Below are 24,954 nucleotides of genomic sequence, written 5' to 3'. Positions count from 1 at the left end.
CAGATTGTTTAACTTGGGTTTATTAAACTGGATCCTGCTAAAAATGCACCCTGAGATGGTTAGCCCCTATCTCATGGCAAAGTCAACAAAATATTTGATTAATTTATTTGTGTTATTGACACGATTTTCCTCTGTTTTTCATGCCACTGGAGCATGAATGTCTTTTTCCTGTCACCCAGCACAAATTTCTATAAATAGTTTTTCATGTCTGTGACACAACTTTCTTTTTCATGTCATTTTATATTTTTTCTCATTGTTTTTTTCTATTTTTAAATCATTGTCGATTGGGTATATATTCAGGGTCAGAATTAGCTGGCCAAATCAGGCCTTAAAGAGATAGTTAACCCAAAAACTTTAAATTCTCTTATCATTTTCTCACTCTCATGTTGTTACAAACCTGTATAAATTTCTTTGTTCTGTTTTTCAGGAAGGAAGTAATTTCGAGGAATGTTTGTATCCAAACCGATCAGAAGCCCCATTGAATTCCATTGTAGGTAAAAGAATACATCGATCGGTTTGGGTAAACTGTAAAAAAAACTTTGCTGCCTTTTTCATTCTAACTATTATTTATTTTGACAAGAGATGAGTTGCTAAAACTTTATAAGTTATAACAACTCATCTCTAGTCAAGATAAATAATAGTAAGTTGAAATGACTTTATGAAAAAATTAATACATTTAAGGAGGCAAAGAACTTTTAACAGTGTACAAAAATTTGTCAAAATGTCTTCTTTTGTGTTCATCAGAACAAAGAAATGTATACAGGTTTGTAACAACAGGAGAGTGGGTAAATAATGAGAGAATTTTTATTTTTGCACTGTAAAACATTTCAAGCTGGTTAAACGTAGAAACAAAAGTTCATCTGCTGCCTTAAAAATGTGAGTTAAATAATTTGAAGATATGGTTTGTTTCAACTCACAAGTAGTTAAGACAATGTGAAACTTTACGTTTAACTTTTTGGAAACTTACAAACATGAGTTTAATATCTAAAACTTTCCATGATTATTTGAATTACCGTAAAACTTCAAATAATAGCCCGGGCTTTTATTTTCCCAAACCTATCACACCAGGCGTCTAGAAGAGACAGGCGTCTATAAGAGACAGGCTTTTAATTTAATTGTTCCAGCATGACAGCAGGAGGTTACCACATATTACGTTTTATTTTTAATTTGAATGTGTTTAACAAATTAGTCTTAAATTATTGGCAGTATAAATAAAGCAAACAAGGATATGTTTTTTATTGGTTGTTGCGTGAAATCTTACCCAGATACAACAGTGCTATTTTCTGATTGGCTATTGTGTAGCCTTTTTCTCTTTTTTTTGTATTGACTCGCTTGACTAGAACTCCACGGGCTTGAAAGAGAGAGAGAGCTGCATATTAAATATGATAAATAGTGTTTCCGCGCTAGAAATACAATATGTGGCGGGAGTGCATGCATGACAAAAGACTGAAAGCCCCGCTATTATTAGCGGCCTCAAAACACTACCGGCCCACCGGGAAAAGTCCAGACTCTCCCGATTGCCACTTCACTACTGTAATCATCACCTCAATCCTGACGACAAAGCTTGTTGTGTTGTCATAGTGATGAGTAACGGAACGACTGCGTATGTCACGTGACATCTACCGGTAAGCAAAAAAAAACTTTAGTGTGTTCAATCTGCACCATAGAAGTGTCTTAAACAGACTATCTGACGGGTTTTAGAAGATTAAATACAACCCGAAACTAAAAAACAGACCAGGCTTTTATTTGAGACAGGCGTTTATTTACCCAAACCTGTCGTCACACCAGGCGTCTAAAAGAGACAGGCGTCTATTTGGACTCGGCTATTATTTGGAGTTTTACGGTAAATAGAAAGAGTAACATAACTTAATGAGGCTTTCACGTTTTACAGTGTGGGGAACTATTCCTTTAAGCTGGTACTTTATTTAGCTACACTGTAAAAAATATGCAGCATTTTTGTCAAATCAACATATATTTTTATCTTAAAATTAATTTAACTTAAAAAAGTTAAATTTTAGTTTAACTTATAAAAATCAAGTAAAAAATGAACTTGATTTTATTAGTTTATAACTTTTTTTCAAGCCAAAACTTAAAATAGTAGGTTAAATTGACTTGCAAAACCAGGTGTACACTGTAAAATTTCTTGTTCACTGAAAAAAATTATTCATTCGGTTTACTCAAAATTTTTAAGGTAAGTGGTTGCAATCAGTTTATTTAAGCTACATTTAAAAAAGTTATTTTTTTTGTTTTTCTATTTTTTTATGTAGCTTAAAAAAATGGATTGAAGTAAATTGAATGAATAATTTTTTTCAGTGTTGCACTTTTTCCCCAAGTTTTTATAGCAACTCCTCACTATTCGAAAAAAATTTAAATTGTGACGTGCCCTTGGGTCCATCCTACTTTAGCCGGCAGTGGGATGGGTCTTCATTGTTATTGTAATTTGTAACACCTGTTGATCACTATTAAAATCTGTGTGATGTTGTAATGCGGGGCTCATTGTTCTGTTACCTCTTTTGGCCTTTGGTTAATTTTTGCGTTCTATGTTTGTTTATTTTGGTATGTATAAATTTAGTTATTTTGGATCTTTGTGCTTGCGTTAATTATGTAGTTTTATTTTAAAAGATTATATTTTCTTAAGGGCTTTATCCTTGTTTATTTTGTTAATAAATATCCTTTGCAAAGAAATTATTTTCATTACCTCCCTCATTTGTCACGGCGTGAGCTGGTCGTGACAAAATGAATAGTAAATTGAAGTTGATTAAACTTATTTAAGTGCAACCTAAGTGTATATGGTGTTTAGGTTGTCGACCCACTGTTCTCTTTCATTAAAAAAAAAACTATTCATTCAATTTACTCTTTTTTTTTAAGGTAAGTGGTTACGATCAATTTATTTAAGCTACATTTAAACAAAAGTTTTTTTTTTCTTTTTTTAATGTAGCTTAAATAAATTGATTGCGACCACTTACCTTAAAAAATTGAGTAAATTGAATATATAATTTTTTTTCAGTGTTGTTGGACCATTTGGTAATTTTCCAAACCCCATTAAAATCATGAAAACAAATCTGTCATGACAGATTTTTTTCTTTTGTAAGAAAAACAGAATCTGTTGTAAGAAACCTACATACATAACAATAAAGTTTCACTTTAGCTCTTCAGAATCAGAACCAAACAGACACTTGGCCAACAAACCAGGCCACCTAAACCCACAACACCTCATATATATCAAAGTAAATCAACATTCCCACATAAAAATGTGTCCCTCGTATTGCCAGACATAAACTTTGCCTGAAGACACTGATCAGACTTGCATGAGATGGATATTCATTATTGGAAGGTTGTGGCTGCAGTATGCAGTGTTGAGAGTTGCCATGTACTGTAGCTGATGTGTGTGGACCCCTCGTGCCCGAAGCATCTGAGCCAGACCTCTGACTCCACACACAAATATAAACCATACTCCCATATCACTCAATGCCAATGTAATCATTTTATTTCACACTTATTACACCCCCTAAAGCTACAGCGTGCACATGGAAAGCCTTTGTAAATATTATAGATAACAGGCATAACCGTGAGGGCATGTTTATTTATCAGATGAATATTTGAAGAGTTTAATTGTATTAAAATATATAAAATATCGGTCCTAATAAGAGAAGAGAAATCTGCTAAAATTCTAATGATTAGTTTTGTTAAGCTTTTCATCTTTTATTTGAACATCTTTTTTAAGCCACTCAAAATAATCATTTTCATATAAAACCACAAGCAGGTTGTCAGTGTGGCATTTTTTACAACACTGAACTATGGATTATGTATAAAAATGCACAGGTTACCAAAAGGGCTAAATATATATAACATTTTTATGCAAATTAATAATAACAGTTTATAAATAAATCATGTTACAATAATATCAAAATACCAAAGCCAGCCTTAAAAATAGCATTAAAAAAAATATTGGTGTAACAACTACCCAATGTCATGCCCTAAACCATACCATCTGAAAGCCTCTGGCTTAGGTTTTCTTTCCAAGTTAATAATATATGCATTACCTTCCTGACTGAGGCATTTTCTTGACTGGCTATGTTTGCATTATATTTGTGTGTGCATGTTTGAACTTGATTTTGTAGGTGGCATAGATTTTACTGCTGGTCTGATCATTGAACTCTGAAACCATTCCCAGTATGTCACTGTTCAATGTCATTTATTTATTTGATCAGCCTTAAAACACAGTGCAAAGTTCATTTACAACAATTTAAACATTGATGTTACAGTGCAATACAGCGTTACCTTAATTCACCTCTTGCTTAGTATAAAATGTTACGTGCTGCTTCTCTTCCACTTGCACAGACCCGAAAAGCGTGTATTTAAGATTGTGCCAGTTTATAAAATCACCCAGTTTATATTTGATCTTTGCCTCCATGTAGTTCTTAATGAGACGTGGGGTTAACACTTCCTTATAGATGTGCACATCTGATATAAAACCTGTGAACACGTAATATGGACTGAAGCCAAAGTGTCCATCCTGAAACTGGCCAAGTATTATTTTGGGCTCTCCTTTAAAAGGCTCCTTAAAGCCTATCGCTTTTTTAACACTGGGTACTTCATTGACAAACATCTGTGCGCGACCACTGCCGGCCTCCCAGGTTACACAAACTGAGTTCCATTGGTTCAGATTGAACGGTAGACCATTAAATGCTGCTTTGCCATTTTGAATGGTCAGGACGTATTGTTTAGTAGGTGGTGACCACGTTAAAGTAAAATTAGTCGAGTAGAAAGTTGTGGTCAAAGAAAATGGAATTAGAGTTGTACTTTCTTCATCAGTGTAGAATCGCAGACACACTGTGATTTCAGAGAAATCCATGGTTTCGTTTGAATGGAGCTGTACATAGTCTTCAGTTGTTTGCTTTGGGAAAGTGACGACCTTCTCTCTTAAGCATTTTCTCACTGTTTTCAGCTCTAATAATGAATAAATAAGACGTGTTTTTAGACTCGGATGATAGAGATAGGAAACTATTTATTATTAGCACATCTCAGTATTTTTAAGGCTGTTTTAGTATTAGTACTTGATTATTTGTTCTTACCAGACCATGCCAGACCGCAGCAGAGAAGGACTAAAACGTATGATGCAAGACTCTTCATGGTCCAGTTTCAGTTGCACATCAAATACAAGGCAGAGAAACCTGAACTCTTTATATATAGTAGTGCACCACTGTCATGTTACTGCTGATTTAGCAATCCATGCACATGCAAAAACCAATGACCTAATGATTTATCCTTCTGTAAACAGAAAAATAATGGGGGCCAAATTTGACCTAAATGATACCCTTCACACATATTGCTTAAGAGAATACTGTAATTTAGATATTAAATTAACATTTAACTAAGAACACAGTGATGGTTTTTCATCCAGTGATTATAACAATTTTAGTTTATTATCTGTTGAAACACTATATAGACATACAGTACAAAAAACTGGATATATAATATATTTGTAGATATTAGCGTGTTTCATATAAAAATTCCTGTCCAAGCAACAACAGAAAGGCAATATGAATATACACTTAATAGATACATGGATGTCAATCGGTTTACTGGTGAATGGTTAAGTTTAATTTACAGGCATTTATATGTGTAATTGTAATGTACTTACTGTCTGATTTCATCAAAACACTGCCAATTTCTAGTCTGTCCAAGTTTGCACTTTGAACTATGGCATCAGGGTTATGAACCACTTAATCTATTGACATCTATTTATTCAAGCAACCTATGACCCTTATCTTTCACAATCAGACACAAAACACAAGCATACATACTTTCAGATAAACTCTGTGGGTCTTCATCCAAATTCTGGATGATCGTAAACATCTCTTCAAACCCTCTTTTACTTTTAATGAATGTTTTGAAATGTCATGAAAATGATTTCTTTGATATGTCTGACCTACAGATGGGTCAATGAACATCACACATGAGAAGCACAATTACAGAGAAGCGAATTTTCATTCAAATAAAAGAAAAAACACACAAGACAGCTTGTGAAAATAAACATTGACCATATCTGACCAAAAATGACAAATGTTTTATAATATCTTGGTCTCGTGCTCTGTCTAATACAGTATATACATTTATTTCCTGACCAAGGCATTTTCTTGACTGGCTATGTTTGCATTATATTTGTGTGCACATGTTTGATTTTGTAGGTGGCATAGATCTGCTGGTCATCGTTCAATGTCATTTATTTATTTGATCAGCATTAAAACAAGTAGAGTGTTCATTCACAATTGTACATTGATGTTACAATGCAATACAGCGTTACCTTAATTCACATCTTGCTTAGTATAAAATGTTACGTGATGCCTCTCTTCCACTTGCACAGACCCGGCAAGAGTGTGTTTAAGATTGCGCCAGGATATATAATCACCCAGTTTAAATTTAATCTTTGCCTCCATGTAGTTCTTTATGAGAAGCGGGGTTAACACTTCCTTATAGACGTGCACATCTGATATAAAACCTGTGAACACGTAATCTGGATTGAAGGCAGAGGGTCCGGTCTGATACTGGCCAAGTATTATTTTGGGCTCTCCTTTAAAAGCTTCCTTAGGGCCTATTGCCTTTTTAACACTTGGTACTTCATTGACAAACATCTGTGCGAGACCACTGCTGGCATCCCAGGTTGCACAAACTGAGTTCCATTGGTTCAGATTGAATGGTAGACCATTAAATGCTGCTTTGCCATTATGAACGGTCAGGTAGTATTGTTTAGTAAGTGGTGAATATGTTAAAGTAAAATCAGTCAAATAGGTAGGTGTGAACAAAGAAAATGGAATAATGGTTTTAAGGTTTTCATCAGTGTAAAATCGCAGACACACAGTGATTTTAGAGAAATCCATTGTTTCATTTGCATGGAGCTGTACATAGCCTTCTGTGGTTTGCTTTGAGAAAGTGATGACCTTCTCCCTTAAGCATCTTCTCGCTGTTTTCAGCTCTAATAATTAATAAATAAGACATGTTTTTAGGCTCGGATGATAGAGATAGGAAACTATTTAATTATTAGCACATCTCAGTATTTTTAAGGCTGTTTTAGTATTAGTACTTGATTGTTTGTACTTACGAGACCATGCCAGACCGCAGCAGAGAAGGACTAAAATGTATGATGCAAGATTCTTCATGGTCCAGTTTCAGTTGCACATCAAATACAAGGCAGAGAAACCTGAACTCTTTATATATAGTAGTGCACCACTGTCATGTTACTGCTGATTTAGCAATCCATGCACATGCAAAAACCAATATCCTAATGATTTATCCTTCTGTAAACAGAGAAATAATGGTGGCCGATGACCTAAATGATACCCTGCACAAATGCTTTGGTTATTAAATTAACATTTAACTAAAAACACAGTGATGGTTTTTCATCCAGCGATTATAAAAATTTTAGTTTGTTGTCTGTTGAAACACTATTTTTATATTGTAGCTGCAAAGATAAAAAAGTGAGTAATTTTATTTATCAAATAATCAAATATTTGGCACAAGAAGAGAACACAAAACTGTGAGTGAGTCAACATTTTTAATCGTTTTCATAGAATAATTTGTACATTTTCACAAGCTAAGAAGAAACGTGAACATTTGAGGAGTCGTCTCGTGTTTGCATTGAGGATAATAAATGCTCTGGAGCAATATGATGTAAATGTAGACAAATATATATTTTACAGTATGGCATTCTTACTGATCTACTTCCAGGTTAAGCACTTTCACTTTTAGCAATTTTATTTTGCATCCTCGATCTCAATGCTATGAGCAAACACAGCGGAGCGCTGTACCACTGTGAAGGATGTCCGCTTACAATCCATCGAATAACCTTACATGCTTGGTTTTAAATGTTCATAGTTTTAAAGTTACTGAACTGCTTACTAGCAGAGACAACAGTACAATAAATAAACCCATAATGCAAAAGATACAAAAATAAGGTCATTTTTTTCTTTTTGGCTTACCATAAAACGATAACAATATCATGTTAAGTAAATAAATGGCTGTTGTACAATTCCTTCATTTGGGATACAGAACAGAAGTGCTCGATGTGTACTATAACCTATCTAAATGAAAATATACTGTATTTATAGTTAGTGAAAAGCAATAAACCCTTACAGGCTATAATGTACGTTGTATCCCAATTCAGATCCCAATTCAAATATAGCAGGCTCTATAAACCGATGTCTTTTCCAAGTATGTATAAGTGTGTGTTTGTGTTTAAAAGCCTTTAAAATGTCCTGTAAATAACACAATGGCACTTAAACCAAAGCAGCATATCATAGATAATTTAATGTGCATCGCTGATTGGTTAAATGCACATGCCTCATATTTAAACCTTTTGGGTACTTTTCAAAGATTGTGCACATTTTGAGGATCACCGACCCTTTCTGTAACTTTTGTATAGACGTACAGTACAAAAAACTGGATATATAATATATTTGTAGATATTAGCATGTTTCATATGAAAATTCCTGTCCAAGCAACATCAGAAAGGCAATATGAATATACACTTAATAGATACATGGATCTCAATCGGTTTAACTGGTGAATGGTTAAGTTTAATTTACAGGCATTTATATGTGTAATTGTAATGTACTTACTGTCTGATTTCATCAAAACACTGCCAATTTCTAGTCTGTCCAAGTTTACACTTTGAACTATGGTATCAGGGTTATGAACCCCTTAATCTATTGACATATATTTATTCAAGCAACCCATGACCCTTATCCATTCATGTTACATTCAAACAAACAGACATACAAACAGGGCTACACATTCACACACACACTTTCAGATAAACTCTGTGGGTCTTCATCCAAACTTTGGATGATCGTAAACGTCTCTTCAAACCCTCTTTTAATGAATGTTTTGAAATGTCATGAAAATGATTTCTTTGATATGTTTGACCTACAGACGGGTCAATGAACATCACACATGAGAAGCACAATTACAGAGAAGCGAATTTTCACTAAAATAAAAGAAAAAAACACACAAGACAGCTTGTGAAAATAAAAATAGACCACATCTGACCAAAAATGACAAATGTTTTATAATATCTTGGTCTCGTGCTTTGTGTAATTTGTGAGAATGGATGGTGCGCGCTGTATGAGGTACACGCATGTGCATACACAGACAGATCCAACTCTACTGCTGAGACAGGAGTCCTTATTTGTTCCAAACACCGGAGGCTACGCAGACGCCACAACATCGCATGGGAATGCTGCAATGATTTTCTCGCATATCTTTCTCATCTTCCGATACGAAATCAAGAGCCACGAGACCGAAACTTACACCAACATCACTTTGTTTGGTTGCATCGACACACCAACAAAAGCTTTCAAAAAACAGAACCGATAAAAACAGCGAGCGAGAAATGGAGGAACAGAGAGAGAGAGAGAGAGAGAGATTACAACAGATTGACCAGGAACAACTTTTTACAAATCGTGACTGTCCATGTTTTATGTTCTCAGATTGCTACCACATCACCGCTGTAAGAATGCAGTGCATAGAGGCAACCAGCAGGAGCAGCAGGGAGCCCAGGCCTGATAGAGACGCCTGCCGAACGGAGGAGTTCTTGGAGATGGTGTTGGAGGAGCTGGGGTCATCGATCTGCGGGTCCTTGGAGAAACATAACAGTGAACAAGCATGAGAAAGAGAGCGGATGAGCGTTTATTCCAGCCATAAAGGTAGACGAGTCAGGGAGTTCAACAATTTTTCTAAACTGACACAAAGAGTGTTTCATCGTGATTTACCTTGAACTTTTAAAACGCTTAACCGTCTCAAACTGAGACATTTAAGCGCGCAGTAATGCCTTTAAAGAACCAAGCTTCGTTTCGCCATGCAAAAACGCACACTAATGCCCTAAAATACTACAAAGGAATCTAATGGTGATGCTGAAAACACATTACAATTCATATCAAAAATGCCATTCTCTACCTGGAATGGGTTCAGATGTCTGAGAGATAAAAAAGCTTTTTGATTGTGCAGTGAAATGGTACAGTATGCTAAAAAAAGAGCTCCTTATTTCTGTCCTCACGCCGTTTGGACTCATTGCTACATTGCTAAATGTCATTCTGGCATATAATGCTGCTTTATTATGTACAATGACATTTAGTGAACTTTAAAAGGCAAAAGATAAGCAATGCTCACATTTCAGCATCGCCCATCGGAAAGATCATGTGCGTGCTGGACCTGTAGGGCTGGGTCGAAGGTTAACTAGGACTTTCCAAATGGGTTAAAGTGCCATGTGATAATTACTGAACTGTCTTTATTTATTTATTTATTTTTGTATTATGAGTCATTCTTTCAATACCCCTTTCCCTGTAGAGATGCTGTATATTTCTCAGTAAGGGTCTGTTTACACAACAATGTTTTCAATCATAAACAGTAAAGTTTATATGTGATTTGGCTTTTTGGGGTCCTGAAAATGCAAACTTTTAAAGGGGACATTTCAGAAGACATGTTTAGGATGTAAAATAAATCTTTGGTGTCCCCAGTGTACATATGTGAAGTTCTAGTTCAAAATATCATATAGATAATGTATTATAGCATGTTCAAATTGACAAATTGTAGCTGTGAGCAAAAGTGTGCCGTTTTAAATGCAAATGAGTTCATCTCTGTCTCACAGTGGCAGCGCCGTGGTTGGATAGTGCAGATTAAGGGGCGGTATTATCCCCTTCTGACATCACAAGGGGAGACCATTTTCAATGACCTGAGAGAATGGTTGGCCAAAACTAAGTTACTGAGTTGATCTTTTTCACATTCTCTAGGTTGATAGAAGCACTGGGGACCCAATTATAGCACTAAAATCTAAAAAAAAGTCAGATGTCCCCTTTAAAGAAAGTTTTAAAGCAGAAGTTTTTGATAATGGTGCCTCGCTGTCTCCGTGTAAACTACGTAAACGGTGATGTCATGTGCATGTGCATGCAGTCTTTAGGCATGTGCGAGTATAACCAAAACCAGTGTTTGTGTTGCACTTTTCCAGTTATCACAACTGTAGGTCATTGTCCTGTAAACATAGCCTCAGAGTAATTTTAGCTTAACAAGAATGATAGCATACTTACCACACATAACAAATCTATTGTGTTGTTTGTCTTCAGTTTTTGAGCCTAGAAATAAAACAAAATATAACAATTAAGATCTTAAAAACAAGTGGTGCATCTAAGAACAAATTTTTTGCATTCAGCCATTTAATTCCCTGTGCTAAAACTCCTCTGAACACCATTTTATTGCGCACATTTTTGCAATGCGATGATTTGCAATGCATAATGCATCGCAGAATGCTCATAATCTAGTTTATTACAACAATTAATTGAATCATATAAAAGTGCAGTTATCAAGATTAAAATGTTTTGTGATGCTGCGATCAGATTGAGTGCTGGTGTGGCATTATGGGAAAGTAAACATGCAGAGAAGTTATGCTATATTAATACTAATCATAGCAGGTGGACTACTGCAAGATTCTTATTATGATACCACCTTATGTTGCTCAGAAAAGATGATAACGTTTCGGAATTTAAAATGCAACCCTCCAGCATATAACATTTTTTGGTATAAATCATCCTCTGTGTGTGTGTGCAGTTGTTGTATAGGCATGTGCGTCTATGAAAATGAGAAGCAGTGGTGATATAAGTGTCCCGGTGACAGTATAATAAATGGATTCCTGTGTGCGTTGGCAGCCCGGTGCCTTCTGCAGCCGGCCAGCTTAAATCTGAGCCAAAGCCCAGCATGATAAAGCAATGCCTTGGCCGGCACAGAACATAAACAACTGCATCTATGGACCAGCAAAGAGCTGAAAACACATTCGAAGTTTAACATCAATGATTCATTTCTCCCTGAGTGGTCTCGCCACCCTCGCTCTCTAAACATTTGCAAAACTGAAGGAATAAACCAGTGAAAAACAAGACTAATGCTCAGAACTAGTTGAATAATTGTTCTCTGTACAGTACATATCAAGTGCTGTTTTAATTACAGCTAAACAAAAATAAAGCTCTCAAAGTGCAAGATATGAAAATAAAGAAGATATAAAAGAAATGCGAGAACGAAACTCATGAAATTGGCCCTTAATCTCACTGCATCACTTGACAGCACACAAAGCAGAGTTTCTCACTTGTATTATATATTTAAAACACAAGTTCACACTGAATACACCGATCTCTCTTGTAAAGATACTGCAAAGGATCTAATAATTCAACAAAGATGCTCAAATACTTGCTTTATGACACCATAACTAATACCACAATGTTACTTTGTTTCGAGGGTTGTTAATGCACCTCTGGCATTTTTTTTTTTTTTAACAAAAACATGCAAAAGTCTTTCTACCAAATCTATTATGAGTAAAGGACGCAAGCTGTACTGCTGGCACTAAACATGTGACTTTTAAAAGCGACTGGAGTGACATATGCAACAGAAAGGCCGTTAATGGGCTGTTAATAGGCGTTTGTATGCTGGAGGTGTCTCTTTAGTTTTCCTGGAGGTCAATTCTGCCTGGGATCATTTGTACGCAATGAAGAAAGACTGACAGATATATCCCATGAGTCTCTCTGTTCACTCTCGCTCTCTTTTCTTCTCCTCATTTTCACATTAACAGCTGCTACGTCTCGGCGGACAACATTTAGCAGAGAGTCTTATACAGGGACATGTAAACTCATTAACTTTCACTCTCCTGACAAAGCCACTGCTGTTAGACTACAGTCTTCTGAGGTGTACGAGTGTGGATGTGTGCAGGGTCTAAAAGGAATGAATGTGAATAAAAACTGACATTGGGAGGAGGCATATAAAGCATTATAAACTGTCCTTTTAGGACATCTATTTTTTATTGTCAGATGCTTTGAAGGTTGTTAATAAATTTAATGAATTGCAATTATGTAGCTAAAACACTTAGATTAGATTTTTCATTGTACCTACATGTACTGTATTTGGCAGACACTTTTATCCAAAGCAACTTGTAGTGCTTTACAAGCTATACATTCGATCAGTATGTGTGTTCCCGTGGGATCTAACATTGGGGTCATTTGTTATGATAATGCAATGCTCTACTAATTGAGCAATAGGAACAATTGAGGAGCTGAGATACAAAAGACGCTAAACGTAATCTAAAATGAAAATTATATTATTAACACACGTATGTTCATCAAATAATTTCACTTACAATCCACTTAATCTTGGCCTCAGACCATTCAGAAATGCTGCTTTGTTTGCAGAACACTTTAAAGGGACACTCCAATTTTTTTGAAAATATGCTCATTTTCCAGCTCCCCTAGAGTCGAACATTTGATTCTTAGCGTTTTGGAATCCATTCAGCTGATCTCCGGGTCTGGCAGTACCACTTTTAGCATAGCTTAGCACAATCCATTGAATCTAACTAGACCATTAGCATTGTGCTACAAATAACCAAAGAGTTTCAATATTTTTCCTATTTAAAACTTGACTCTTCTGTAGTTACATCGTGTAATAAGGCTGATGGAAAATTAAGTTGTGATTTTCTAGGCAGATATGCTAGGAACTATATCTTTCAAACTGGTGTAATAATCAAGGACTTTGCTGCTGTTACATGGCTGCAGCAGGCGTAGCAACCATGTTACAGCAGCAAAGTATTTGAAGAAAATCACAACTTTTAATTTTCCATCGGTCTTATTACACGATGTAACTACAGAAGAGTCAAGTTTAAAATGGGAAAAATATCGAAACTCTTTGGTTATTTTTTAGCGCGATACTAATGGTCTAATCAGATTCAATGGATTGTGCTTAGCTATGCTAAAAGTGCTAGCGCCAGATGTTTAACTCTAGGGGAGCTGGAAATTAGCATATTTTCAAAAAAAGTGGAGTGTCCCTTTAAGAGTCTGATGGTCATTTATAAGAAAACAAGTCAATAAATTTTGCATCTGAGCTCTTCAATTTCTCATTTATAGTTTTTTCCTTCTTAATGAATTGTTTGGCACTTTATAATGGGTTTACAATTACAGATATCTGTTTCTACTTTGTATACTTAATCTGTTTCTGTTGCTTTCAGTGTGACAGAAGGGCACACTGGTGGAAATGTTCAATTATTCTTTTTAGCCCCAAAATAAAATATTCCTCAGAAAATTAAACCAATCCTCAGAAATATTCACTCAATATTCACACTAAAAAGTTTAACAACTTGCCCTGGTCTCCCCTGTTATGTAAATCGGATCCCTCAGAGCTCTAAAATATAAATTGAGCACACATGACTGAAATATTGCCCTCTTAAAACCTAAGGTTTCAAAACACACTGAACTTGAAAACCTTGCACACACACAGCCTGGTTACAGATAATGTTTACACTGACCTGAAGGCTACCACAAAAGTGGTAGAGGGAGTTATCACCGGGGTTAAGGTGGTTGATGTGTGTCGCTGGCTCTACAGCGTTGGGTGATCTGTCTCGATCTCTGGCCCTTTGGGATGGTGTTGTCATAGTGGTTGTGGTTTGTACCGGATGCATCGGCTGCCAGACGCTCACATCTGTCCCATTTCCAAATGCCTGGATCGCATTACCTGCAGTACACAGAAATAGCTGAGATCATTTCTACCTTATACTAAAAACATGCACAGAGATGCAGAGTTTCTGCTGTCATGATCTCATTTAGACAGGGTGCTTATAAGAAAGGTATGCTTGTTTATTTATCGTTCATTTACTGTTTTGAATATGAATGACTAACTTTATTAGACTGTTGAAAAGATAGATAAAACACAATGCATTTATATTAAAGTCATATTGCTAAAACACATTACAAAGACTGTGAACTGTAATATTGAATGGTGGAGTTAGACCGTTAAATAGTTTTCACCTTTTCTGTTGTTTTGTTTTTTTTGGTGGGCCTGAAATCATGGCTCCGCTAAGACTACACAAACTATAGGATGTTACGAGATATTGTCATTACAGTTTCTTATTAAGCTAGCTATACATTTGTCACATCAATGCTTTACAAAACCACCTAATTTTAACTTTCTGAAAACTATGATATGAAGAAGGGTGGATTGATTTTGACAGAGAGAGACGGCAGCTTTCCCGAGATTGGTCGGACACACCTCCAGCAGTTATATAGCATTGTACTTACTTTAAGATACAGGTTTGGAAAGCTTAAAGGACAAGTTCGGTATTTTACACTTAAAGCCCTGTTTTCAGATTGTTTATGATGAAATAGAACGGTTTTGACTGAAATTTCGACATATGCGGCTGCCCCGAGAATTTTCGGGTGTTTGTGTTTCACCTCACACCTCTAGAATGGCTTTATAGGTGCACTGGAACAATCCTTCCTAAAATGCATTAAACTTTCGTTTACAAAGACGTGAAACTCACCGAGTGGTCAGGGGTGTTCACTGATATGCTCACACAAAAATCGCTACAAAAGATGCTTTCCATCAGGTGTTTTAGCATTTGTTGTAAACTTGTGGACCTATTTTTCCAAACGCCTCACACCCGTATATTCTTCCGTTGAGAGCTTGAATAATAGACACTCCAGCCCAGTTGGTGGCGATAATCCGCCTTTGCCAATTGCAAGAATACAAACAAAGTTCCCGGCGCGGTGTAATACCGTACCTCACAGCACATCTAATACAAGTCAATGGAGTTAAAATGGATAAAATACGATAAAACCTGTTGGAAAGCATCTTTTGCAGCGATTTTTGTGTGAGCATATCAGTGAACACCCCTGACCACTTGGTGAGTTTCACGTCTTTGTAAACGAAAGTTTAATGCATTTTAGCAAGGATTGTTCCAGTGCACCTATAAACCCATTCTAGAGGTGGGAGGTGATACAAGAAACACCCGAAAATACTCGGGCGAGCATCATATGTCCAAATTTCAGTCAAAACCATTCTATTTCATCATAAACAATCTGAAAACAGGGTGTAAAATACCGAACTTGTCCTTTAATAAAAAGATTTACTAAATGAATGCACAGAATGATTAAAGGAAATACAAAAAAAAACTAGATCCAGATTCACCACAACAGCTCATAACACTTGCAACTTGCAAGGCTCTAATTGAAATGTGATGTTATAAGAGAAGTGAACTGAAAGAAATTTGTGTGAATCCAGGTGGTTTAATCCTTTATCACTGTCACACATGAAACCATCCGCTTGGGTAAATATTATTCTGTCCTTTCTCAGAGATTTATGAATCAGTCAATGCACACTAAAGATCAGCCATGTGTATACAGTATATGACTGCAAGGATAGTTATCAGTAACTATTATACCTGAATTGTCAGCAAAAAGCAAAGTTAACAGATAATGCTGTTTGATTTGGCAGCCCAACGCCTCATGTGATAGATTGGAAAGACATTTAAACTGTCAACTGTACATTTGAACCCTTCCCAAAACTGCTACCTCATTATATTGACCTTGCAGAGATACTATCTTTACATTTGTGTTGTTTGCGGTGTTAGTTTGTGTTGCTTCTAGTCTGTATCCATACTATAGCTTTAAATGTCTGAACACTCACTCACTTTACATAGAATTGTTTCACAAGCAGACTATAGACACCTCTAATTTTATCATATTACAACTAAAACTGTTAAACACTTGATGAATGTCTATTTTTAGACTCTTTCTCCATCTCTCCAGGAAATACTGGAAAAGCCTCACGTGGCTCTGAGCGCTTTGATCGTTATTGTGAGATCTCTGAAGCCTGACACATTTTCTTCGTGAAGTTTTATTGCATGTACATGTCTTGCAGTGAATCATGTTCTTCACACTACATCAGCTGTCTGGAGACGTTCAGGTTTAAAACGAAATGAGACTGAACTGAGATACTGCTGCTGCTGTAATATACAATAGTATTTATGATGAAATGCAAGCATGTTTTCTGCATTTAGGTTTTTGCAGCAGCTCACATCTGTACTTTCTGAACTTATATGGGTGTTTGGTAAATGGTAAATGGACTGCATTTATATAGCGCTTTCATAGACCCATGGCCATCCAAAGCACTTTACAATTTGCCTCACATTCACCCATTCACTCACTCATTCATACTCCGATGGTGGTGTCAGCCAGCTCATCGGGAGCAGCTGGGGTTAAGTGTCCTGCTCAAAGACACATCGACACTTGGTCAGGTGGAGCCGGGGATTGAACCACCAACCTTCCAGTTTGTAGACAACCTACATGAACCACTGAGCCACTGCCACCCCTGTTACTAACCCTATGGACACTTTTTCAGTGACTATTTATTTTTGTTCATTTTCAAATACATTTATTTATACAGTTGATGTTTAGTTATATGGGTGGTTTCGGGGACAGAGATTAGATTAGACTAGTCCTAGACTAAAATAAATGCTCCATAATGTTTATTTAAACTTTAAAATGAATATTTATAATAAATTGAATGTCTGACATTTCTGCCATTACGTCTCCCCTTCTTTTTTTGTTGACTCGGTAATAATACAGATTTCAATACAGACAGAATTCTCATGTAATAAATGTATATAAACTGTTGGACATTATTAGTAGACAAACTGATAGTGTCAAAAAGTTTGTTTGAATGGAGTTTATTAAAATAAATATCAAAGCTGACCGAAACACCCAAACAGCCACATACACTTTCCACCCATACACTGTAATAACCTTTTATATCAGGGGTCTCAAACTCAAATTGGCTTGGGGCCATTTCTGAGATTGACATTTATTTGGAGGGGCGCAGAGCTATTTTAAGCTTAAAAAAGTAAAATTCTATTACTTAATGTATAATAAAAGCAGTCTTTTTTAGCTTTTAAATATACATTATTTTATATAAGTAAATCATTTCTTAACCTTCTCTTTAATAACTAAGGCCTATTAAAACCTTGCACTAAACTAACAAAAAAAATGTCTGTATACATTTATAAACTATTATAAAAAAAAATTACCATCAGTAAGTGTTTGTGTTTTGATTTATTTTGGATTGTTTACAGTCATAGTATTGACTTTATTACGTTCCATCTTTGTTATTCCACAGTTTTAATGAATTTGCTATTATATGTGGAAAAATATGAATAAGTGAAAGTGATCCTTAAACTTCTGAATGGGTAGTAGTCAATGTTACATAAGCTAGTTAAACAGAAAAACATTATAATACTGCTAGGTGTAATTGCATAGCAGGCTACATAATAATATATTGTACTTCATTAATATATAGCAGTATACATAATTTTATCCTCTGTATGTTTCTCTTCATCTTTCCTCTTTTAACCTGGGCACTTTGATGGCAATTTTTCTTATCTGTAGTTTATGTGTTGCATTACATCTACGGCTCTGCCTCATATTATGCGGTGTCTCGATAAGAAGTTGTAACTTGTTGATGTGAGTCCCACCGCAGCTCTTCTCTGAGTAACAGCTGATATTCACCCGGAAGTAACAAATCTTCTCTGGATAAACACTACAAAGTCCCGACCAGATTAACTGATCGCATGGTGACAATGATATGATTGACGCGAGGTTCAGATGAGGAATTAAAGTCCGATCACGCATTCCGTTATCCTCGCAATCACGGAGCGCGCGAGGCTCATAGCTGCGTAGCAACGGGTGACGCGACCCACGCCACAGAACGCAACTTCCGCTCCCGAGCACTTTAGAAAGTAAGACTCGTTTTAACGCGCGTTGTTAGACGCGACATGTCAACGAACCCTTAAACGTTTAAATAAAAAATGAAATGAATATGAAACAAAGTGAATAAAAATCTTTCTGCGGGCCAGATTATGTTATATTGTTGAAAGGTGCCGCAGAGAGGGTGAGGGCGGGCCGCAAATGGCCCGCGGGCCGGGAGTTTGAGACCACTGTTTTATATAATAATACCTTTTTGGGTACATTACTGTAGGTATGATGTCAAAATTGAAAAAAAAACAAAGCTCAAAATGTATCACATGACTAGACAGAGCAAACATTCCCATTTACAAAGATACTTGGAAATTCGTTGAGGATTGAGAAAGTTATGATATTTATAACATTAGAAATCAAAGGAAAAAGTTATATCTGGATGTCTATGGAAGGTGTTTGACCGAAAATGCTGCTTATTCACATTTTTTTGCTTGTAACTTTCCATTTCATTAGATATTTGGATGAAATTTTAACAGACGGTAGAATTTAGTTAGTTCTTTCAAATGAAATCATGAACATTTACTGTTTTAGTTGGAATGGGCCATTTAGTTGGAATTAGTTTGTCATATTCAGACTCAGACCCATGGTTTTTAGAACGATGCCTGCAGTTCTGATGTTCTGACAGGACGTTCGCTAATCTAAAATTTCCACAATTTATGTAAATACCTTCTCCTTCCTCTGTTTTGGTGAAATTTCGTCAGTACCAAGTTAATATATATATATATATATATATATATATATATATATATATATATATATATATATATATATATATATATATATATATATATATATATATATATAGTAGGGATGCACCGAAACGAAAATTCTAGGCTGAAACCGAGGAAACCAAGGCCGAAAAACCGAAACACTGAAATAAATTATTATGCCAATTATTAGTACAAATGCATTTATGGCTATCACTGTGTACTAACTTTACTAGGGGTAATGTTAAATTTTCAGATCAGCAAAAATGGGGTGGGGAAAATCTAATAACAAATAAAGAAATTACAAACATTTATAAAAAAGAACAAAGTTGCACATTAATAAGGGCTAACATTAGGTACAGAAATCGAATTAAATGAGTCATAACACTGTCTCTATTGTATAAATTAAATATATTATTATTTTTAGAGCTATTTGTCTCTTTGTTAGACTTAAGTAGGTTAATTGAGGTTACGGTCTCTTTAAATAAGCAGAGACTGGTTTATGACTGTCTGTAATCTATACATACACTTAAGACATAAACAAATGTTTTTATTAGAAAAAGAATACTTTGGAGATAATTTTGTTTATATGTGCCCTGTCAATAACAGAAAGATTTTACGTTCGCTTGTTTGCGTCTCACTTGTGTGTGCACTATTGAGGGCACTAAAATGCGCGCGCACACAGAGAACGAAGGCGAATCCCAAACAGCGCAGCATAAAAACGTTTTTCATTGCTTTATTCGGCACATGTATGTTAATGGACTATACAGTATGAGACACATTTGCGCGACTCTCTCTAAAGTTTACACATCAAGAGTTCTGATCCTTGAAGGGCGTACTCACTGTGATGATCAAGTCTGGACCGGACACAACCGCATGTGCCTCTGTGCGTACTTTAGCGCCTTTTGCGGTTAAATACATCCACGCCGCATACATGTTGCTTCAGACAAGCACGTGCAGGTCGCGGTTTCTGTTTGCGGCATCACAACATTTCGGCCGTATTGTTTCGGTGATAAAAGTCTTTCGGCCGAAAGCCGAAAATGCTCTTTTGGGCCATTTTTGGTCGAAAATTTTCGGTGGCCGAATATTCGGTGCATCCCTAATATTTTGTCAACCCTACTTTTCAGTTGTGCCCCGAGTCTAGCGGAAGCACACTGACCGGTTGAAAGTGACAAAAATGTTCAAACAGTTGCTGTAAAATAAAAACACCTCAATACTGAAAGCTTGAAATATCAAACGCTTCCGATGGTTCTTCACGTATTTATTTTAGTATTTAATAAAAAAAAACACAACCATGCGGCGAGAAGTGGATATTGCATGACACGCGTCTTAAAGTAACAAGCCAGATGAAACACAAAAGTTTGACCCAGAAGTTCGACCCTGAAATTCGGCGCGCGTGCCTGCGATGTCAGCATTGCTAATTACTGTACTTTAACGATCTATAACAGGGGTCTCCAACCTTTTTGTAAGAAAGGGCTACCACAATGGATAAAACAATACTTCTTGATATAGTCTACTCAAACCTTTTTTGTTTTACTTGTTGATTTTATTTTATTTTATTTTACTTGTTGATATGTTTAGTATTGTTTAAAATACATAAACCAAGCCAAGCTGATATAAAAAATATGTAATAAATCAATATTACAATTGAGACGGGCACCTAGACTGTGTGGGCTATACATTGGAGACCTCTGATCTACAGTATACTGTGTACCTTCAAAAGTACATTTCAATGTTTTTTAACTCTAAAAATGTTCCTTAAGGTACACAATAGGTCCACAGGGTATAGTATTGTATTCCAAAAGGTACAACAGTTCAATGTGTTGTACACCCAAGGTACAAAAATTAACCTTTAAGGGTACCACCTCAGCAACAGAAAAGGTACAGCTTTGTACCTTTTTTCCGACAGTGTAGAAAAGGACATTGTACCAAACATGCAAAAAGTAAAACTTTGGAGAAAATGTTGAAAAAAAAGGAAAATATTTTTTAAAAATGATGGATGAACTCTATGTACTATTTATTATGACCTCTTCTACACAGCTATGCTGCAGTAACTACGCTCAGTTATACATGAGTCTGCTTCAAGGACGATTCTTTCCAAGGGCAGACAGACGTATAACGCTTAGGGGCTAGTGTGTAGGGTGTGAAGGCCAAAGCGCTTCGTCAGAGCCTCCAAAACACTCAGATACTGACGGCGCTGAGAACAAATCCCCCGAACTGTCAGGATGCCTTACCACTGAAATACCCTAATGAGACACGAGAGAATGAGGTAATGAGAAAGAGAGAGATAGTTTTAGAGAGAGAAAGATATAGAAGCTGTTTAACCCAGTTTAACCTCCTGAAGAGTCTCCTACCACATCCTCTTAAAGCTCAGGGCACAAAAAGAAAAAATCAAATTTGTAAGAGCGCTCGTGGATACGTCTGCCCATACTGAGTCAGACCCACTGTACTACAGTACTGCGTGTCTACAAGTCTGGGTTTCGACGATGAAATGAAACCATAAGGTTGTTGATGCAATGGTTAAGGGCAGAGATACTAACTCTTGCTCGTGGAGAATGACTTTCCTGCAATTTATAGATATGCAGTAACTATTATATTAAACACTTTACATAGCTATACAGTCTTTGAGTTCAGATGTTTGGGTAGTAGTTGTACAGTCAGGGGTTGATCCATTTTTCAACGTTAAGCAAAAAGGCAAAGAAAGGCTAAAGAAATTAGAAAATGTGCTTTGGTTGGACAGACTCAGGTCCAGTCTGGCTCGAACCTTAATCCAGCAGTATATTATGAAAGAGAACTTGAGATATGCAGAATGCATGACTTTATAGGACTGACCAGATTTAGATAAGACTAAACTTTCTTTTTAACTACAATATCTACCTTCAGACTGAACCGTGCGTGGATATCTTTCCATAACCACCCGCTTACTAGAAAAACACCATACACTTTTCTTTTCATGTGCTCCCTGGACTTTCAAAATCCTCCCCAAAACTCGCACCTCACTGCTATTACCGCTTTGTCTGTTTTCACGACATACTCTAAGAGGACTGGAACAAAAGAAAACACACGGTGCAGTCAAGGAAGTGTAGCGAGCGAGAGGCATACGGGTGAAAGGGTAAAAGAGACAAGTGTACATAATAGGAAGATGGAAAAGGCTTTTTAGAGACAGAGAAAAACACGGGCTGACAGCTTAACGCCTTAGAAAACAATGAGAGATGGACAGAACGAACCAGATCAGGAGAACAAGACAAATGGACAGTTAGAGAGATGGTGTGGATAAAAGCAAAGTGGCAAACATTGAGAAAACAAAAGTTAACTGAAGAGAAAGCTTTTATAGATTGCTCATCTTTATATTACTATGCATACTAGACTTGTGTGACATTTTGAATATTGATAATATATTCGCATTGATTTTGTCCCTTACAGAAAAGCCACACATGTGAAATGTGTAAGTCGTTTCATTAGACACCACTTTTACACAACTTGCGAGGATGAACACATTAACGCAGAGATTTGTTAAGTATTAACTAGAAGCAGTGGTGGCTCGTGACAGCTCATCTGAGGGGGCGCTTATTGAAAATATGTATTCGGAGTGTCGTGTGTTGCTTGCGTTTTCAAAATATGTGTTTGTTGCGTCATGTGAACCATGTGCATCACGTGTTTTGTCAAAAGAAGTGCCTGCTTCACACGCGTCAAAAACGTTTATGATAAAAGAGACGCTCACGTTTACAAAATACACACAATACACTCCCTTAACAGTAAACTCTGAATATGCGAGTATCTGGCAAACGCGAGCATCTCTTTTATCATAAACCCTTTAGACGCGGCTGCAACAGGCACTTATTTACACAAGACACGTGATTCACATCGATGCACCGAACACATATTTTGAAATTACTAACCACACACATGACGGGCTACATACATGTTGTGACGAACTTCGCATTGAGTGCCCTCGAAAAAAGTCGTCACCGTCTGCCACTGCCGAGAAGTATTACATATCACAGAGTCAAATTCAGACAGAAGCATAAAGTAAAGGAAAAGTAACGTACGCAGGCAGGCATTGTCAGTGAAGAACTCTGTGAATCTATCGCATTCCTCTTTGCTGTTACCACTGCTGCTGCAGTCACAGAATGGAGACACACTGATTTTAGGGGAGCGCAGATAATTAGGGGTCATCACTGTACCTGAAAAATATAAAGACATGGTTGGAATTTAAAATTCTGAATATCACATTTGCATTAAACTTTGTTAAGAAAGTGTAACTTCTGAAACTAAACTAAGCATTATAGATGAGGGGTTATCACGCTCTCACTGTGCTTTTTAAAAAGTCTAATTTGGAAACAGGCTTCCTGATGAAGCTGGTTGGGTTGTGTCAGGCTGTGACAGTGTTAGCCTACAGAGAAACACAACCCCTACTGCTAGAACAACAACAGCGGCTAATCACAGATTAATAGCTGCACTGCTGTATTCCCCAGTGTCCAGCTGCTGTTCCTGTGTACTGCACAGACGACTTCCACAGCAAGTAAAAGACAGAGAAAAACTGAAGAAACAAACATCTATGCTCTATATGAGATACAGTATATGAACTGTACATCACACAGTATGTAATTAAGCAGACAGTTACTGTACCAGCCACTTCTGAAATATCTTTTTCCATTTGAAATAATAAAATCCATCAATAAAGCATTCTAAATTGAATCCACATCTTAAGGGGGTTGCACACCGAACGCGCAGCTCAGCGCCGCGCCACATTGAGTCGAATCTAGGACAACTCGGAGGTATCGTACACCGGAAGTGCACATTATAGCGCAAGCTTAGTCAGATAGCATCTACTTCAAAATGTAAAATATACGTTAGCAGCCAATGTTAATAGCTAACGATTTGGGACAAATATGATGTTATTTAATGTTAAACTTTGTGATTGGCGCTCTGTGGGGTGACAGGGATTTGAGCAGAGTCCTGAGTCAGGGGGCACCTGTGTGCGTACACTCATAGGAAACAATAGGGCTTATCACACTGCGCTAAACCCTGGGTTATCTTCATTCTAAACCCCGCTTTTAACCCTGGGTTAAGGAGCGTTTAACACCTGTAATTTGAAAGCGGTGTTAGCACTGCTTTTTACCCAGGGTTATGAAACCCTGCTCCGGAGCAGGGTTAGCACCGCATTTGTGGTGTTAACCCCGCATTGCGTTGCCAAACGCTTGCAGTGTGAAACAAAGCAGGGTTAGAATGTTATGACCCTAATTAAACACAGCTGAAACAGCTAATCAAGGTGTTCAGGGTTGCTTGATAATTACAGACAGGTGTGTTGGAGCTGGGTTGGAGACTACTGACCCAGGGTTTAGGAATGCACAGTGTGAAACGTCAACTTATGAATACCCAGGGTTATCTCTTAACCCCTGGTTAAGTTTGAACAGTGTGAAACATGAAAAAAATAACCCAGGATTCCGTTAACCCTGGTTTTAGAATAACCCAGGGTTAACAATTTCAGGTGTGAAAAGCCTAATGTGTTCTGTTTATTTTAGAACAGCGCAGCGCTGATAGAAAAACTAAAGTACAGGACCGTATTTAATGTGTACTTAAAAAAGGTAATGTTTGTTTTTAAAGGTATATACTTTATCGTTAAAAGTCAATTTCTC

At 36.6% G+C, this 24,954-nt stretch overlaps 3 protein-coding genes across 4 annotated transcripts in view; all 3 read right to left on the bottom strand.

The window, feature by feature from the left end:
* Window positions 1-4,178: 4,178 nt before the first annotated feature.
* On the bottom strand, window positions 4,179-5,234 carry LOC135787156 (jeltraxin-like). The gene is made up of 2 exons (XM_065296955.1): window positions 5,076-5,234; window positions 4,179-4,950 (listed from the first exon to the last, which is right to left on the bottom strand). The coding sequence occupies exons 1-2, from the start codon at window positions 5,131-5,133 to the stop codon at window positions 4,283-4,285; spliced, it is 726 nt and encodes a 241-aa protein (XP_065153027.1). The 5' UTR covers window positions 5,134-5,234; the 3' UTR covers window positions 4,179-4,282.
* Window positions 5,235-6,209: 975 nt separating this feature from the next.
* On the bottom strand, window positions 6,210-7,261 carry LOC135787155 (C-reactive protein). The gene is made up of 2 exons (XM_065296954.1): window positions 7,103-7,261; window positions 6,210-6,976 (listed from the first exon to the last, which is right to left on the bottom strand). The coding sequence occupies exons 1-2, from the start codon at window positions 7,158-7,160 to the stop codon at window positions 6,309-6,311; spliced, it is 726 nt and encodes a 241-aa protein (XP_065153026.1). The 5' UTR covers window positions 7,161-7,261; the 3' UTR covers window positions 6,210-6,308.
* A 280-nt stretch (window positions 7,262-7,541) lies between these two features.
* The window catches only part of gfra1a (gdnf family receptor alpha 1a), an 88,863-nt gene continuing 71,450 nt past the window's right edge, over window positions 7,542-24,954 (bottom strand). For both annotated transcript variants that reach the window (XM_065296952.2, XM_065296953.2), the window contains 4 exons: window positions 23,365-23,499; window positions 14,327-14,532; window positions 11,082-11,126; window positions 7,542-9,636 (listed from right to left, as the gene is read on the bottom strand). In XM_065296952.2, coding sequence (XP_065153024.1) covers window positions 9,493-9,636; window positions 11,082-11,126; window positions 14,327-14,532; window positions 23,365-23,499 — 530 coding nt within the window. In that variant the 3' untranslated portion in view covers window positions 7,542-9,492. The remainder of the gene's footprint in view (window positions 9,637-11,081; window positions 11,127-14,326; window positions 14,533-23,364; window positions 23,500-24,954) is intronic.

The sequence above is a fragment of the Paramisgurnus dabryanus genome, chromosome 20 (assembly GCF_030506205.2).
Source record: "Paramisgurnus dabryanus chromosome 20, PD_genome_1.1, whole genome shotgun sequence".
Classification (NCBI taxonomy): Eukaryota; Metazoa; Chordata; class Actinopteri; order Cypriniformes; family Cobitidae; genus Paramisgurnus; species Paramisgurnus dabryanus.
This window is presented reverse-complemented; position numbering and strand designations above follow the sequence as displayed.